At 41.4% G+C, this 19,152-nt stretch overlaps 1 protein-coding gene across 2 annotated transcripts in view; it reads left to right on the forward strand.

The window, feature by feature from the left end:
* LOC126335026 (uncharacterized) overlaps positions 1-19,152 on the forward strand; it is a 75,374-nt gene that overhangs the window by 46,117 nt on the left and 10,105 nt on the right. Inside the window, exons 3-4 of one of the 2 annotated variants that reach the window (XM_049997867.1) lie at positions 16,892-17,016; positions 18,983-19,123. In XM_049997867.1, the coding sequence (XP_049853824.1) occupies positions 17,014-17,016; positions 18,983-19,123 (144 nt within the window). In that variant the 5' untranslated portion in view covers positions 16,892-17,013. The remainder of the gene's footprint in view (positions 1-16,891; positions 17,017-18,982; positions 19,124-19,152) is intronic. The other variant, XM_049997866.1, reaches the window with a different exon arrangement.

Below are 19,152 nucleotides of genomic sequence, written 5' to 3' on the forward strand. Positions count from 1 at the left end.
AGGTACGTGGTGGCCAATCTCGGAAGGCTGATAGGTGGGGAGGTACGGTCCCATGGTCTTGAAGTCCCTTTGGCCACAGGAAATGCTATGTAACCAGTGCTGTGTGGGTGCGCACACCAGGTTGCATAACTGGTCGAATGCAGCCTTGCAAAATGCAGTGGGCAGGAATGGGCACCATGAGCTGGTGGATACGCTCCACCAGATACGGCTATCTTTGCCAGGGCTGACACACTTTGGATATGGAGGCTGGAAGTGGTCTCCAGGTGGAGGTGGACTAGTTCCAGGTTGTGCTCCTAGACAAAGCCAAGTGCCTTGCAGTCAAGGGATGAAGTGACAACACAGGTGTAGCTGAGGAGTCAGCAATGACATTGTCAGTTCTGATAATGTGACATATTTTGGTAGTAAACTCAGAGACGAACAACTGTACCCAAATTGATGTGGGGAGTACAGGTCAGTGTCTTTCTAGAGGGAAAACATGATAGACTTGTGCTTGTGGTCAATGAAGACCATGATGGGCGAAAATATTTGATTTCCTTATTGATGGAGAGGAGCTCCGTGTCGTATGTGCTTCAACACCATTGAGTGACAGAGAGCCTGCAGGAGGAAAACACACACACACACACACACACACACACACACACACAGCTGGCAGGTGATGCTGACTTGCTGCTGCAGGATGGCACCAGTGGCCAAATGGCTGATATCAGCCAGGGCAGCAACTGGGTTGGGGGAGGGGGGGCAGGCAGCATATTATCTGCCAAGTTATGCTGGGTGGGAGCAAAACTGTCTTCCATTTGTTGTGTCCATGGAACAGGCTCGTTCACCTTTGTTTGACTGCGAAGGGTAGTGCAGAGTGGCCTCTGCATAGCAGAGGCAGTTCTTATGTGGTGAGGTGGCAGCAGTAGAAGTTCAACATGCAGAGGAAGTGGGAGAGGTTCTTGAATGTTTTAGGACTGGAAAATTGAGGATAGCTTGTACCTTGTCAGTTAGGAGACATGAGCCAATGGTATGGTATGGCTGAGGAATGCCAATTGTTGACAAGACACAGTTTGCTGTAATTTTCAGTGTGATAGGGCCTGCAGCTGCAATGAATTTTTTGAAAGATTTTGTGATGCCTTCAGCTGCTATTCTTTTTATTTCATATATGATTGTACAATTTCAGCATTAGGCCATTTTCAAGTACCTAAAACAGAAGCATTATACATTGGATACATTAGTGACACCAGTGATTTTGATGTAGGAACAAGTCATATCTGTAGATATACTAGGCACATTATAACTTACTTTATGGATGATTTTTTTAGTAGTAAATTATTCCATGTACATCATCACTCCTATGACTCCATGTTATGCTCATAAAGTAAATCCAAGATGTTTTACACCCTTTTAGAAGCATGTTACTTTTGAGCAATTGTTGCAAAGCTCTTATATGCAAGGCCCATGTTTGAACATAGTTAACACTAGGAAGATTATAATTAAGTTAGAGAAATTTGTTAATTAACCTGCATATGCTTTTGTTCTCAGTAATATTTAATTTTCATTCATCAATGTTGTAAATATGACTGTATGTAATTTCTTTAAAATATTTGTATATATATTTGTTCTTTTTTTGTAGGAGCACATCAATTTTGAATAGTTGGTACAAAGATCTGATATATAAAAGCCATCACATTACTCTAATGAAACAGTGCTGAGAAATACGAGAGTCGAGAAAAAACTGCTTTATGGTTGCATGATGTTTCCATTACAGTCATATTTATTAATGAGTATAGTGATAATTTTACATTCTATGGTTCTATAACGCTTCAGCATAGAACTGGAATTTCCCATTTCACAGTTCTTTTTGCTCATTTAAAACTCAGTTGGACTGATCTTTTAGATGGATGTAAATGTCAATTTCTTCCATTACATGCACGATTTTTCATTTCTGTAACTTATGAAATATTTGAAGTGATCTGTCTGTATTAGGTATTTTACGGTTGGTGTCTTAAGTGTGCAGCAAATGTGGATGGCTTATTGTCACTTATTGTGTGTGTTCTTTAAATCATGTACTATCTTTTCTTCCTGTTTGTTCAGTATAAAATTTTGGGCATTATTCACAGTTAATTTTGTAGATTCCTGATTGCAAAAATGGTTGTGATTTATGTGGTATGTGTCTCAATAATCATTGTAGATTGTTAGTGGTTCTACAAACTGGCATATAATTTTGTATTCTTGAAACACTGAGTTATTTTGTCGGAAATAATGCCTAGATATGGCCATACAAGAACATTGTTTTTCTGTGATTCGTCTTTGTCTCTGGTTAAAGTTATTTCATCTGTGGGATTGGCACGTGTTTGATTGGTTTTATTTTTGAATAATGTGTCTAATAAGTTTCTAGAATAAACATTACTTATAGCTACATTTCAGAGATCTAGTTCTATCTCAATTTTTTTTCGGTGGTCAGTTTTTTAATCTATGTAACATAGAATGAAGTTTGCTGTATTGACAATTGTGCTGGTGTCCCGGAGGCATTCAGAGATTATGTGGAGTGCTTGCAGTGTTCTCTGGGTGTTGCAGAGAAAACAAGGATGTCATCAAACTAGGCAAAGCACCAGGGCAAGCCTCATGAGATGCTGACCAGGAGAGGTTGCCACATTTTAGCAGCATGTTGGATGCAGAAGGTCATAAAGCCACTCTTGCACAGGCCAAATGGCATGATGATTGTGGTCTTCTGGATGTCCGCATGTGCACTAGAAATCTGGGTGAAATCTGTGGCAAGTGAAAACGTTGGCACAGTCGATTGTGCTGAAGATTGTAGTTCCAGCTAGCGCATTGTAGCTGTAAAGGAGTAGCATCGGATAATAGTCAGGAATGTTTTGGGCATTTAATATCCAATAATCACTGCATGTGCACCAGGAACGATCCTTCTTTGGACAAGGCAGATGCCCATGGGCTCTTTAAGAATGCAGCACACCAGTGGCAATCAGCTCATCAAACTATGGCTTGGCGATCTTGAGCTTGTTCAGTGCTAGGGACCACAGTTGGCAGAAGACAGATGGTCCTAGTATGGTATCAGTGCAATGGGCAGTTGAATGGCAGACCTCCCAAGGTGTGCTGAACAGGGCTGTCAGAGCAGGAAACTGCACCAGGGAATCAGCATAGAGCCCAAAGTATGCCACCTGCTTCACATAGAAGAAGACACTGAAATGGGTGGTGCACTTAGTTGATCTCCTGGTATTGCCATCAGTGAAGCACTGGATGGTGGCTTCAGGGAGCAGGAGATAGCACCCACTGAAATCTGCTCTAATAATATGGTTGGTGACGTCGGCAACAGGGCAGATGCCATTGCAGGCTGAGATCAAGGACACAATGAAGCACGATGTAGGTAGTAGTGGTAAAGCTTTTCGCCGCTGTCAGGAGGATTGCTGAGGTGCCACCAAGGTTGTATAAGAGACTCTGTGGGAAGATAGATGGTCTGAGCTGGTGTCAATCGGGAATGGTGTGGAGGAGTGGATGTCGCAAATGAACAGGTGCTGGGAACCTGAGCAGCAGCTGGGCTTGCCTCTTCCCAATGGCTGTCGGCATTTGGAGCTCAAGAGCAGGACTCTCTGCAGTTAGGAGTGCTGGGATTGAAGCACTCATGGTACCAGCAGAGAGGCATTGGCAGGATGTCAGGAACTGTGGCCGTCATTGCGCTCACAGCTAACATTGCAAGCTTGGCATTGGTTGGAGACAAGACGAGTAATCTGCTGCATTGCCATATTGATGCTGAGGGAGGCGAATGTGTTGTGTACTCCTCACTGCTGGGTGCTGTTGCAGGCTGGTGGGGAGGAAGGAGCCAATTTTGTCATTAGCTGTGCACTGATTGGTGAAGGTGAGATTAAGGTAGGGTGGCTGTCAGTGTGGCAGCCAATGGGTGGCACCTGGTGCAGTAATAGGCATCCCTGGCATACAGAAACAACTGAAAGAGTTGAAAAAAAGTAAGTTAAAATGGTTCAAATGGCTCTGAGCACTATGGGACTTAACAGCTGAGGTCATCAGTCCTCTAGAACTTAGAACTAATTAAACCTAACTAACCTAAGGACATCACACACATCCATGCCCGAGGCAGGATTCGAACCTGCGACCATAGCGGTCGCGCGGTTCCAGACTGAGGCGCCTAGAACCTCTCGGCTACTTCGGCCGGCTAAAAAACAAAGTAGGTCACCTGGTCCAGTTGGAATCACATTCAGTTTTACAAATAGTACTCTTCACCCCTTACTTAGCAGCTGAAAAACAGTGCTGGTGACTCCTGGATATAAGAAGAGTAAAAGAAAGAGCGGACAAAATTACAGACCATTATCCCTAACATCAGATTGTTGCGGAATCCCAGAATATATTCTTGGTTCGAATATATTAAATTTCCTTGAGACCGAAAAGCTTATGTCCACAAATCAGTGCAGTTTTAGAAAGCATCGTTTGTGCAGAACCCAGCTCGCCCTTTTCTCACTTAATATATTGTGAATTGTGGATGAAGGGCGAACAGGCAAAGTCGAAATTTCTAGATTTCTGAAAATCATTTCACACAGTGCACCACTGGAGACTGTTAATGAAGGTTCGAGCATATGGTATAGGTTTCTGGATACGTGAATGGCTCGAAGAATTCTTAAGTAATAGATCCCAGTATGTTGTATTCAATGGTGAGTGTTCCTTGGAGGTAAAGATATTGTCAGGAGTGATCCAGGGAAGTTTATATTCATACGAGGACTGGCTGAAAAGTTCTTAGCCTCGCCCAGAGATTTCAGCATCACTCACATCACTTTTTTCCCCGTGCCTTGGTGCACTTGTTAATAACCATCATGTAAAATTGCAAGCCATTCCAGGCAGCAATTGACTGTAGGCAGTCATGTGAAACAGTTTTGGTGCATATAGCGTTAAAAAGAATTCTAGTATCATGCAGTGATGAAATTCTTCATATAAGAAGATTTAATGCTGACCAAAATTTGTTTGTGGCTTGTAAATGTATGAGGCAGCCCTTCACTTTCAATTTAATTTACACCATGAAGAAATGGGCGGCTGAGTTTAAACATAGCTGTGGAAGTGTCCAGAATGACCCATGCAAAGGACACTGGAAATCATCAACAAAGTGATTGATATAAGTCTGGAAGATGGGCATTTAAAGGCGCATTAAATTACTAATGCTGCAGGGATATCAAAGGAATGTGTTAGTCACATCTTGCATCATGAATTGAACATGAGGAAACTTTGCACAAAATGGGTGCTATGTCTGTTCACTGTGGATGACAAATGAAATTTGTGACATTTTCCAAAAAGTGCTTCATGCTTTTTAAGAAGAACGGAAGTGATTTTTTGCATTGATAATGTGATAGTGGATGAAAAAGGGATTCACCACTATACACATGAATCCCAACAGCAGTCTACACAGTGGATAGAAGCTGGTTCTCCATCTCCAAAGAAAGAAAGGAAAGTGCCATTGGTAAGGAAAATCATGGCATGAATGTATTCGGATGCGAAAGGAATTTTTTTGATTGACTATCTTCAAAAATCTAAAACCTTAACTGGAGTATGCTACTCTTAAGTTCTAACAAAACTTCCATCTATTCGCAAAACTGAAGAAATTCCTCGCTGGTCAGCAATTTTCATTCAGTCAATAGCTCATTGTTGCTGTAGATGGGTACTCTGCAGCTACTTCTGGAGGAACACTACAGAGAGGGGTAATGACATTGGAGCACCACTGGATGAAATGTATTGATATCAGAGGAGATTATGTTGGAAAATAAATGGTCTTTGAAATCATAAATTTTTGTTTTCACTACCATGCCGAGAAGTTTACAGACCACCCTCATAAATGATCTTATGGACAGTGTGGTCAGCAATCTGTGGCTGTTTGCTGGTGATGCTGTAGTGTACAGGAAGGTGTCATTGTTGAGTCCCAGTAGGAGGATACAAGATGACTTGGAAAAAAATTCTAGGTGGTGTGATGAATGGCAGCTAGCTCTTAACGTAGAAAAATGTAAGTTAAAGCTGGTGAGTAGAAAAAACAAACCTGCAATGTTCCAATTCAGCATTAGTTGGGTGCAGCTTGATACAGTCACTTTGATTATACAAGGTGTTACAAAAAGGTATGGCCAAACTTTCAGGAAACATTCCTCACACACATATAAAGAAAATATGTTATGTGGACATGTGTCCGGAAACACTTAATTTCCATGTTAGAGCTCATTTTAGTTTCTTCCACCTACGCTCAATGGAGCACGTTATCATTATTTCATACAGGATACTCTACCTGTGCTGCAAGAACATGTGCCTTTACAAGTACGACACAACATGTGGTTCATGCACGATGGAGCTCCTGCACATTTCAGTCGAAGTGTTTGTACGCTTCTCAACAACAGATTCGGTGACCGATGGATTGGTAGCACGGACCAATTCCATGGCCTCAACCCTCTTGACTTTCATTTATGGGGGCATTTGAAAGCTCTTATCTACTCAACCCCGGTACCAAATGTAGAGACTCTTCGTGCTCGTATTGTGGACGGCTGTGATACAATATGCCAATCTCCAGGGCTGCATCGGCGCATCACGGATTCCATGCGACGGAGGGTGGATGCATGTATCCTCACTAACGGAGGACAGTTTGTACATTTCCTGTAACAAAGTGTTAGAAGTCACGCTGGTACGTTCTGTTGCTGTGTGTTTCCATTCCATGATTAATGTGATTTGAAGACAAGTAATAAAATGAGCTCTAACATGGAAAGTAGGCGTTTCCGGACACATGTCCACATAACATTTTTTCTTTCTTTGTGTGTGAGGAATGTTTCCTGAAAGTTTGGCCGTACCTTTTTGTAACACCCTGAATATCTAGCATAACATTGCAAAGTGATGTGAAATGGAACAGGCATGTGGCAATTGTGGTGGGGAAGATGAATAATTGCCTTTTGCTTATTGAGAGAATTTTGGGAAAGTGTGGTTTATCTGTAAAGAGGGCCGCATAGAGGACGCTAGTTTGACTTGCCCTTGAGTACTGCGAGTGTTTGGGATCCATGTGAGGTCAGTTTAAAAGAAGAAACTGAATCATTTCAGTGGCAGACTGCTCGACTTGTTACCGGTAGGTTCGAACAATATGCAGGTATTATGGAGATGCTTCGGGTACTCAAATGGGATTCCCTCGAGGGAATGCGACGACAGTCTTTTCGAGGAAGAGTATTGAGAAAATTTAAAGAATCAGCATTTGAAGCTGTCTGCAGAACAATTCTCCTGCTGCCCACATACATTTTGTATAAGTATCACAAAAACCAGGTACGAGAAATTAGGGCTCATATGGATGCATATAAATAGTCATTTTTCCCTCACTCTGTCTGCGAGTGGAACAGGAAAGGAAATAACTAGTAGTGCTACAAGATATTCTCCGCCACACAAACTATGGTGGCTTGTGGAGTATGCAAGTAGATGTAGATTTTGAATGCATTTGGCATTCAGTGGCGGCAGTCGCAACCAGGTAGGTCAGCTTCTTGTGGAATCTGTCATCAAGGCTGGTGGTATGGTGAGGCAGTGATTCATGTGCAATGCTACAGCTGTCTGTGTTGGGGCTGGAACACAAGGCAGCCACACATATAAAAGAAGCAGTCAGAAACCCTGTGTGCTTCCATCAGGCTTTCGAGGTGGCACAGGAATTATGAGGGTTGCTGGTCACTGCACTGCTCAAGTGAAATGAGGACCCAGATCCAGTACTGCTTCATCTCGTCAAGGCTGGGCAAAATAGCAGAGGTCACAGATGCGAGGCTGATGTGTGGAGTCCATCGCTGGGTGCTGGGCCACCAGGCCATCGTGTCACTGCGAGCTGTCTGCAGGCACTCCTCCCCCCCCCCCCCCCCCCCCCCATGCTGTTTTCCAGTTTCTATGAGGTGTGTGGTCAGTTTGTCAATGACATTGACGGTTGGTGGAGCTGTGAATGCGAACAGTGAGGCTTCAGTTTCGTGATGGCAGAAGCTATGGTTTCTAGGTTGGACAGGTGCAAACATGCAAAGTGCACAAAAGAAAAATAGCTTGTGTTGCAAAGCTCGAAGTAAAGTATGAGTCATGGCACACTAACATCTATAGCACGGACACAATTTAACATCTATAGCACGAACACAATTTATTGTGAAAAACATAAAATAATAGCCCTAGTGTGCTGGCGTTCATAGGACAGAAAGAGAAGTAGCTTGTGTGGTGCGAGCAGGAGCAGGAGTCTATGATGCACACACAAAAGGAAGGGATGGCTAATATTAGGTCCTTACCTAAATTGATTAATAACCCACATAAAATTCAGTAAAACTGAGCATCTGAGAATGAGCATGGTAGACACTGTCACTATGAACAATGTTCACAAGAGGTTTAAGACAAAAACAAACTGGTTTATTGGATTAACTAAACTACCACAGGAAGCACTGTAATTATGTCAAGAAGTAATAGCTCTTATTGGACCCTGAAACAATGATGCTTGGTATTAATGTCACTTGCTAATATGAAGAATACTAAAAAATATGTGCCACCAGGAGGCACCATAAGAATAGCATTCTTCGGAGTGCAGGAAATAAACACTCTACACACGGTCCACGTTGAGTGTGGAGATACAGAATAAAGTCACTAACATGGCAGCATGAGATACCAACACAAGTTCTGATATCATGGGGCGAAGAGAAAAATAACATCTCTCACAGGGTATTGAAATGTAAACTTTATAAATGATGTTGGAGGCAGTATGTATACATAGTAGCTAGTCACTCATTGTTCGCCAGAACTGACACAGATTTCCTGCCATGAGACATGGAATTGATCAGTGTTTGTCATGGGGAAACAGCCAGGGCAGGACTCAATAGAATGGTGCATGGTCTTCATGTGAGTGTACTGGCCACAATGGGCAGGAACCAAATCTTGGCTAGTATCCATGTGGTCATGTGCACTTTACATACTATACTGCATTACAGGCATAGAGAAAGCACGTTGCGGGTGGATCCCGATAATTTTTAACAAGCATCTAAGAATGGCCTTGGTACTGTGTACTGCACTATTTGAGAAACAAAGTTTGTGGCCTTGTGGCGCATCCATCAGAGTGCAAATGAGGGATGGAACTCTGGTGTTGCTGCCTTGAAGAGAAGAGAACTGAAAATGAGATTAGGCTGACGGGAGCAAAGCTAGATGTGGGGCTATTGTCTTGATTGTGTTAGCCAGCAGCTGCAGCAGTTGGGTGTCCAGTCACATGGTGGAAGTGAAAGCTTTGTGTGGAAGCAAAGGCACACAAAGAAAGAACCTCACTGCATTAGCAGATGGCCATAGCAAGTTAGCCTTATTCAGAATGTTGCAGGCTGTTCAAACCTGTGTGTGGCAAAGGGCCATCATACTTCCAAATATTATTTGTACCTTATTGTACAACTAGTCTAGCAATTGAACTTTCATCATAGTTTAGTATAAAATACCCCCATGAAATATGGCACCTTGCTGTGGTGGGGTGGCTCGCATGCTGTACTGTACGTGTAATCACAACAAAGAGGTATCTGTAGAGAGAGTGGACTAATCCATGGTTCCTGATGAGGGCCAATAGCCTCTTCAATAGTTGCAGGGGCCACAGTCTGAATTACTGTAACATTAACCAACATATCCTTGCTATTCTGGTAATGCTGATGCCTGAAAGTCAGGGGAAACTATAACAATTATTTTTCCCCCATGAGGTCATGTAGTTGTACTGCATGGCTTAATGGTGATGGCATTCTCATCAATAAAATATTCTGAGGTATAACAGTCCCCTATTCAGATCTCCAGGGAAGGACTACCCAGGAAAACAAAGCTGTGACCTTTGTTTCAGTGTGTGGAATGATAGACTTTTAATTTGATAAGTAGGTTTGAGAAAAAGGACAAGTTGAAGTCAAATGTAGTGTGAATTAGTGAAGTGTGGTGGCAGGAGGAACAGGACTCCTGGCCAGGTTAGAACAAGGTTGTCGACACAAAAGCAAATAACAGTAATGTAGCAATATAATGCATAATAAAATAGGTGTGTAGGTAAGCTATATAAACAGCATAGTGAATGCATATCCAGGATAGGTATGGAGCCAATATCCACCATAGTAGTACAAACTTAAATGCCAACTAGCTTTACGGATGATAAAGAGATTGTAAGAATGTATGATGAAATAAAGGAATAAGTTGAAAGAACCAGTGGTTGTTGAGAGTTTCACAGGGAGCATTAGACAGTGATTGGCTGAAACAGGGGAAAAGAATACAATAGAAGATGAATGGGTAGCTTTTGAGAGTTGAAGTATGGAAGGGAGCAGCTGATTACATTGGTAAAAAGATAAGGCCTTGTAGACAATCCTGGAAAATGCAGAAAATGAAGCAGGTGAAAGGGAACACAAATGTAAAAAAAAAAAAAAATGAGATGAACAGAAAGTGTGAATGGCTAAACAAGAACAGCTGAAGGACAAAAGCGAGGCTGTAAAAGCATGCATGACTATAGAAAATATAGATCCCACCATTATGAAAATTAGAGAAGCAGCTGTATGAAAGCATAGGCCTAACCAAGAGATGTACTCATCAGGTGCTACATTCCCTGACAGAAGCACAAAAGCAGTCAAGAATGGACTGGTGTCAATTTATTCTTGAATAATTCAGCAAACTCTGGTCCAGAAAGACTTACAATTTTGTTATGTGACCATTATGACAGTGAAACAAAGAGGCAACATTCAGTATGCTGCTTTCCAGGTGCGGAACTACCCACAAAAACTGGGAGAAGTAGGATCCCGGAAAGAGCATGGCGACCTCTTTCTTCGCCACAATTGTGCGTCTCATCTGTGTAACCATGCACACGGATCACATAGTTGATGTTAAGCTGTATGTGACTGAATGTCTACTGAAAGTCATCATCACAAAAAGGTCACAGCACCCAAAGTGGAAGAGTGGGCACCTTTTCTGCAATGTGATAGTGCTTCAGCACACATGGCTACCAGAACAACCTACTTCATGGAGAAGGGAAAGGTAAAAGTTTTCCCTCACCTACTCAGTTCACCTGACCTGGCCCTGTATGACTCTTAGTCTTTCCAAGGGCAAAGGAAAACATTCATGGGCAATGTTTTTCATCCAGTGAAGAGGCTATAGGAGCATACTACAGTGCTCCAAGTGACTTTCCTAAATCCACTTGGACTGAGACATTTTTGAAGAGGTTTCAAAAGATGGAAAGAATGTATAAGCATTCATGGAGACTTGAGCATCTGCCTAAGGCATGACAACATTATTACTCAACACGGTCGGTGCAGGTACATCACAGACTGATGGTAACATGGGAATAACTAGGGAACAGAACCCTGTGAGTGGAACAAACTCAAAATTTGAAATAAATATGGGAAGCAGAGCATCCTAACCCGTGTGGATATAAGCCCAGCTGTGTGCTCAGCATGCTGCTGGCTAATGACTAAGCACATAACAACTCTCAGCATGAATCACCAAGCTAGGTCCGCAGCAGTTTAACTGTGCAGGAGCATTGCCTGCTCCTCTTATTGCCACGTGCAAGTACACACTTGCATCAGCAGGTTTGCCCATGATGCGATTTGTGCGCCCCCTGTGGCTGGTTTCTGAACTACTCTGCTGTTCTACTCACGCCAGCTCATCTGCCTCCATTGTGACATCTACTGGTAGGGAAACTAAAGAAAGTATTTTGAAAAGTTTTAATAGTTGATTACAAATTTAAAAAAATCATGAATTTTTTTTCTAAAATCTTTTGGCATAGGCCTCATACTCAATGAGTAAATTGAGCAAGCTGTGAAGAAAATCAAGGATATACTTGAAAAGGGACTTAAAGTTCATTGAAAAGAAATAAAAACTTTAAGCCTTGTTGATGACATTATAATTTTGTCATAGATGACAAACGACTTGGAAGAGCAATTGAACAGAATGGATAGTTTCTTAAAAACAGATTATAAGATCAGCTGATGCTGGGTAATGGAATGTGGTCAAATGAAATTAGATGTTACTGAGGAAATTAAACTAGGAATGAGACATTACAGGTACTAGATGAGTACTATGTGGACAGTAAAACTAATGACGATGGCCAATGTAGAGGGGATATAAAATGGAGACTGGCAATAGTAACAAAAGCATCTCTGGACAAGAGCAATTTGTTGACATCTAATATAGATTCAAGTGCTGTGATGTTTTTTCTGAAAGTATTTGCATGGAGTGTAGCCACGTATGGAAGTGAAACATGGACAATAAACAGTTTAGACAAGAAGAGAATGAAAGCTTTAGAAATGTGGTGTTGCAGAAGAATGCTGAAGATTAGATGGGTAGAGTGAATAACTAATAAGGAGGTACTGAATTGAACTAGGAAAAAACAAATTTATGGCACAGCTTGACTAAAAGAAAGTACTTTCTGATTTAACACACCCTGAGCCATCAAGAAATGGGGGAAGTGGGTTGGGGGTGTGAAAATTGTAGAGGGAGACCAAGAGACGAATACAGATAGCAGATTCAGAAGGATGTAGGTTGTGGTAGTTATTTGGAGATGAAGGGGCTTGCACAAGATAGAGTTGTATGGAGAGTTATATCAAACCAGCCTTTGGGCTGAAGAGCACAGCAACAACTACAATAACAAAAGCAACAACAACAACTGAGTATATGATATCTTTTGGGACAAAATTATATGGACTCTCAATCATATATCATAGTGGTTCGTGACATTTTGCTACAATATGCCTATTGTCTTGTCTGCACTACAATGAGGCAGTCAGTTTGGACCCTACCAACCAGTTCCTTTTCAGTTTCCACTGAGGTATGGGGAGAAAATGCATAAGAGTGAGAAGGAGTGAGATCCAGAGACCACATTGGCTATGGGAAAGGACCCTGCTTCTCACCCAAACAACAAGGGTACCTGTTATTTGCACTATTTATTATTAAAGGAGTGCATTGTCACCTTGAAACTACAGTCACTCCAATAACTGTGGCCACCAATAAGGATGTATTAGGAAATCTTGTAAAATTGCAGCCCACAAGTTAGCTGAGAATCTTTGCTAGTGATCTGAGGTGAGCATGGTGTATGGATTTTTATCACTCCAAAAGTGGCTATTGCAGCAGTTAAAAACACAATCACAGATTTAAAAAAAAAGACATAATTCATGAACAGTACAACTGTAGAAAGTTTAGCTCTGCAATTATACGCTGCATAACCCTTTGTCAGTATTTAGTTCTGGCTTAAAAATAAATTGGCCTCACTGTTTGCACATATTGTTTATGATAAAGGTACAGGTGCTGGTCTACCGTACTCTGCTCAGGATACTTCAAAGTGGGCATTTCAAAGGCAGAGTGTCATTGCCTATTTAATGAATCTTCTTCCAAATGATCCAACATTATCTCTCTTAATTCTTGCCCAGCAACCTGTAACGTGAATAACCCAGTTTCGAGTTGGTTTCTATCCATGGTGAAAAATCTCATTCTGCTAGAATTATGTTTTTATGAAAATTATTTATTCACATTCATTCAAATCCCTGGGCACTACAGCCTGCTGCACGATGCACTTGCTGCATGCCTGCAAGTTCCTGTAACAAGTAGTGCTCTATCTTCAGGTCTGTGAAACTGGTAAACTCCATCGTGGACATACCACAGATGACTGTATTGATGTTTTGAGGTAGCACTACTGAATTTGATGCAAGTGGCTGCTGGTTGCAATGAACTACACAACCAGTTTACAAATATATACCTCCCATGTGTCACTCATTCAAAAGCTGTTACCACCTGAAATATCCATTCTGAACTACTTGGTCCTTATCTCAGAATACACAGTTTATGATTTTCTACTGGCAGAATAACTTTGACAATAAAGGTCTGGGACACCACATTTGTGTAGCTCTTCCTATGACCTCCATATGCACAATAAATTTCTTTGGCTCCTGTTTCTGAAATCCTATGCAGTTCCTTCATCAGTACTAATGATGTTCCACACAAAGCAGAACCGTTCAGCCTTTTATTTGGTAAAATAATTTAAAAAATAATAAAAAATTTAATGTTTAAAGTTGGCAATTCTCATAATAAATTTAAAGGAATATGGAAATTATTTAAGTAAGAAACTAGATCAATTACAGAACATGTTTGTTTAATTACATAATTGTCCTGGTGGTAAGTGATGAAATGCATCTCACAAATGTCTTAGAAGTGTCTTACACAACTAGTATAATCAATTCCATCCATAAAGCAACTTTAAGATTCAAAAACCTGTGCCACTATGGTAATGGCAAGTCCTTGGTACAAGTATACTGTCAAGGATTACTTGGAATGATATAAATATTTAGTTGGATGTAAAAATTATCAACTGTGTTACTAAGTGGTTTAACAATGTATCTTTATGTTACAATGTTCATGAATTCTGATTGTGATAATTATAAATTTGTGTACCTATTGTATATACTTATGTTGACAATATCCATACAATCCTGATTGTCTATGGATGAATAAATAAATAAATAATAAATAAAAAAATTAATGGAAGGTATAAAAGCCAACAATTCATCATATAGTTGAAACATGACTGGCCAACAGGCACAAACAGAAGACCTGTAAACGTTGCTAAGCTTTCAGACAACATCTTCCTTCAGAATTTAGTAGTAATGTATACATGTCAGCACCCATTCGCTTGTGTGATTAAATTATCCCATCCAACTAAACTAGAGGCATTGCATCTCTACTGGAGCAACACATCATATGGATGGAATTGGTGAGGGAAGAAAAGAAGGAGAATAAGGCAGAGTTGTAGGGAAGGCTGGCTGTTGGTTGGGAGGGGAAGGTAACAACTGCATCACCTAGGAATGAGGTTAATCACATGCAGGCAGAAAGAGTTGTTTGTTGTATACAATGATGCAGAGGAGTGGACTGGTATGGGGAGAGAGAACAGAGGAAGAGGAAGACTGCAGAAAGGAGGGTGAGTGTCAGATGGGGCTAGCAGAAATTGATTTCAGGAAGAATGTGGGATCAAAGGATGCGTTTGTTAGTTTCATACTCCACGGATCAGTTTTCATCATAAATGATAATGATGTGGAACGAGTCATTTTACATTCCATTGCAAATCAGTTTGTGAATATGGTTACATGCTGAAAATTTATAAGCTTTTTTAAGTACTCAGGTGTGAGTTAGTAATTCTTATCCAACACATTTTACACATTGCAACAATAGAAATTCTTCTACAGAATGTGAGGGTTTGACAAGGAGAAACTTTTTCATTTTGTTTTCAAGTTTTACTTTGCTGCCTGTCAGACATTATATATCCTTGGGCAGGTGATCAAAAATTTTTATTGCAGCATTGTGCACCCTTTTTGTGTGCTAAAGACAACCTTCATGTGGAGTAATGAATGTCCTTTTTCCTTCTGGTATTGTAATTATGTACATCATTGTTCCTTTTGAACTGTGGTGGATTATTAACAACAAATATACTGTGGAGCAGTAGTCAGAATGCCCAACTTCTTAAACAGAAGTCTACAAGATGATCATGGATGTTGTAAGGGTAATTCCTATATATGTAATTCAGAGAAGATGGTGTACACGGGAAGGGGGGGAGGGGGCACATATGACCCAGATTGTGAAGCAGCGGTTGAAATCGAACATATTGTGCGCAGGAACATGTTCTGTCAATGGATCACTGCCCTCTTAGTCGCAATTTGGCAATGCCCATTTATCTGGTTAGACAGCTGATTAGTAGTCACGCCCACATAAAGGGCCATAAAAAGTCACAGAAAAGCTGGTAGATGATGTAATTGATTAACGGATGGCCTGATTTCCAGGCACAACAATGAGTACTCAAAGCTCATGTGAAGGATATAGTGAAGTATTTTCAGTCACGGGTGATACTGGGTAATGACAGGGTCTCCTTTGCAGGCAGTTCACTGGGATAGTCAGAGGGTGGGGGCATTTGTGGCTATTTGCGGTATTAGTGGGGGGAGAGTGTGTATCCATGAAGGCCTTAGTAAGACCTTAAGCATACTGGGAAAGGGATTGCTCAGTGCAGCAGATGTGACATCCACAAGTGGCCATACTGTATGGAAGGGAATTTTTACTGTGGAAGGGATGGCAGCTGTGAGAAGGGAGGCACTGTTAGTGGTCAGAGGGCTTGAACCAGACATGGAATTAGGGATTTTGGTTGATTAGGAAGATTTCCTGTATATGGCCCGTCAGTCGGTTGACATATGAGGGTGCCAAGTGGGTGCCCATAACCATGTCCCAGATATGTTTCTGTATCTTTCCCTCCAAGGAAGAGCAGTTATGGTTAAGTAATGTATTTGCTATGTGTATAAGGAATTAAGGAATGTGTGTTTGTGCGTGGGGGGGGGGGGGGGGGGGGGTAGACTAAGAATTTGAAGGACATTGGAAAAAGATTGTGTTTTACAGTGAGAAGGCTCTAGACATGGAGGATGTTGGCATCAGTAGTGATGAGTAGGTATCCAGGTTTTAGTGATGTGGGAATGGCGGAGAGATGATGAAGAAAGTGCATTATGTCTCTGAAATGCGTAACTGGGCTGTGGGCAGTGGGTTGGAAATGTAACCAGCACACTAACTAGTCACAATGGGACATCCAGAATGGTCAAGTTTAACAATTTTGGGAAGCCTAATAAGTCTGTGTCTTCAGTATTGGAAGAAATAAGTCTTAATGTACATGTAAAATCAAGATGTCATCCACTTTTATTAATTTTATGTTAAATATAGTTTTTAGTGGCTATTGAATCTCTGTGACTATCACACATTCCAGCACTCATTCACAGGTTGTTCCCTTTTTGTGTTGGGAGCAGGATGTTTGCACTCACAATTTTCTACTTATTTTAAAAAAAGCCCTTCACTGTAACAGACAGTTTATTTGGATAAGATTAAGGCAGACTTACATGTAATACACATTCAATTACAGGATGGCTCCTTCCTATGCCAACCTTGTGATGGGTCACTTGGAGGGGGCTTTTCTGTGATCCATAAGCCTTTAGACCCTGGTTTGGTTTAGACACAGTGATTGCATCTTTGTCACATGGACTCATGGTGAGGCTGACCTGTTAAAATTCTTGGAATCTGTAAATGTATTCCCCCATTTAAATTTCACATGGTCCTATTCTGAATCCCATGCCACTTTCCTTGACACTGACCTCATCCTCACTGAAGTCCAGCTACACACTTCAGTCCACGTTAAACCAACTAACAAGCAACAGTACTAACACTATGTGCCAGAAGTATCCGGGCACCCCCAAAAATGTAAATTTTTCACATTGGGTGTATTTTGCTGCCACCTACTTACTGCAGGTAATCCATATCAGTGACCTCAGTAGGCATCAGACATCGTGAGAGAGCAGAATGGGCCACTCTGTAGAACTCACGGACTTCGAACTTGATCAGGTGATTGGGTGTTACTTGTGTCATACGTCTGTACATGAGATTTCCATATTCCTAAACATCCTTGTGTCCTCTGTTTCTGATGTGATAGTGAAGTGGAAACGTGAAGGGACTTGTACAGCACAAAAGTGTACAGGCCGGCCTCATTTGTTGACTGACAGAGACTGCCAACAGTTGAAGAGGGTCGTAATGTGTGACAGTCAGACATCTATCCACACCATCACACAGGAATTCCAAACTGCATCAGGAACCACTCCAAGTACTATAGCAGTTAGGCAGGAAGTGAGAAAACTTGGATTTCATGGTCAAGCAGCTGCTCATTAGCCACACATCATGCCAGTAAATGCCAAACGACACCTCACTTGGTGTAAGGAGTGTAAACATTGGATGAATGAACAGTGGAAAAACCTTGTGCAGAGTGACAAATTACAGTACACAATGTGATGATCTGATGGCAGGATGTGGGTATGGTGAATGCCCGGCGAACGTTATCGCCAACGTGTTTAGTGCCAACAGTAAAATTTGGAGGCAGTGGTGTTATGGTGTGGTCGTGTTTTTCATGGAGGGGTCTTGCACTCCTTGTTGTTTTGCATGGCACTATCACAGCACATGCCTACATTGATGTTTTAAGCACCTTCTTGCTTCCCACTGTTGAAGAGCAATTTGCAGATGGCCTTTGCATCTTTCAACACAGTCGAGCATCTGTTTGGCCTGTCGCGGAGTGGTTACACGACAATAACATCTCTGTAATTGACTGGCTTGCACAGGACCCTGACTCGAATTCTATAGAACACCTTTTGGATGTTTTGGAGCGCCGACTTCGTGTCAGGCCTCACTGACCGACATTGATACCTCTTCTTGGTGCAGCACTCTGTGAAGAATGGGCTGCCATTCCCCAAGAAACCCTCCAGCACCTTACTGAATTTATGCCTGTGAGAGTGGAAGCTGTCATCAAGGCTAAGGGTGCACCAACACCATATTGAATTCCAGGATTACTGACGGAGAGCGCCACAAACTTGTAAGTCATTTTCAGCCAGGTGTCCGGATACTTTTGATCACATAGTGTACATTTTCACAGTTGCCATCATTTCCACTTCAAACATTCTCTCCCATACAGTCTTGGCATTCTAGGCAAACATATTTGTTCAGATGCAGACTGTTTATGACAATATAACACCATTCTCACCTCTGCCTTCACTGCACATAATTACCCTGCCAGCCTAGTTCAAAGGAGATTTTCCAGCAATCACATCCAACGTACTGAGCAACTTTCCCCATTTCCTGTATCTCAACAGTCATTTTCCTTCACCCCTCTTCTTCCCCCTTCAACCCTTCTGCTAGAAGAAGGAACCACTGGTCCTGAAAGCGTCTGAATTTCACTCCTTTTATGTGCGTTATCCTGCTGCCACTTGGCAAGTAAATTTTTTACCCACCCAGTTACATTTTCAAAAATTTATCATTTTTGTTGGTATCTTACAATTTTGGGATTTATGCCGTAAAACTGTTGCAATCCCTTAAAAAAATATAGGTTTGCTTGTTGCAGTGTCATCGTTTCTTTCTTATATGATTGCAATTGAGACCAGTAACAATATTTCAATCCATTTGTTTCTGTTTACAGGAATTACCAGGTGCTTTCTTTAAGAAAGAAGATGAGAAAGAACAGTGTGTGGCTCAAAAAATTGATAGAAATTACATGATTCCTCCAGACATACGTCTGACAAGTTTCCCAAAATTTGATCAGCCATATTATTTTCCATATGTGAGTTCAGTATTTTAATTACACTTGCC

Source organism: Schistocerca gregaria, chromosome 2 (genome assembly GCF_023897955.1).
Source record: "Schistocerca gregaria isolate iqSchGreg1 chromosome 2, iqSchGreg1.2, whole genome shotgun sequence".
NCBI lineage: Eukaryota > Metazoa > Arthropoda > Insecta > Orthoptera > Acrididae > Schistocerca > Schistocerca gregaria.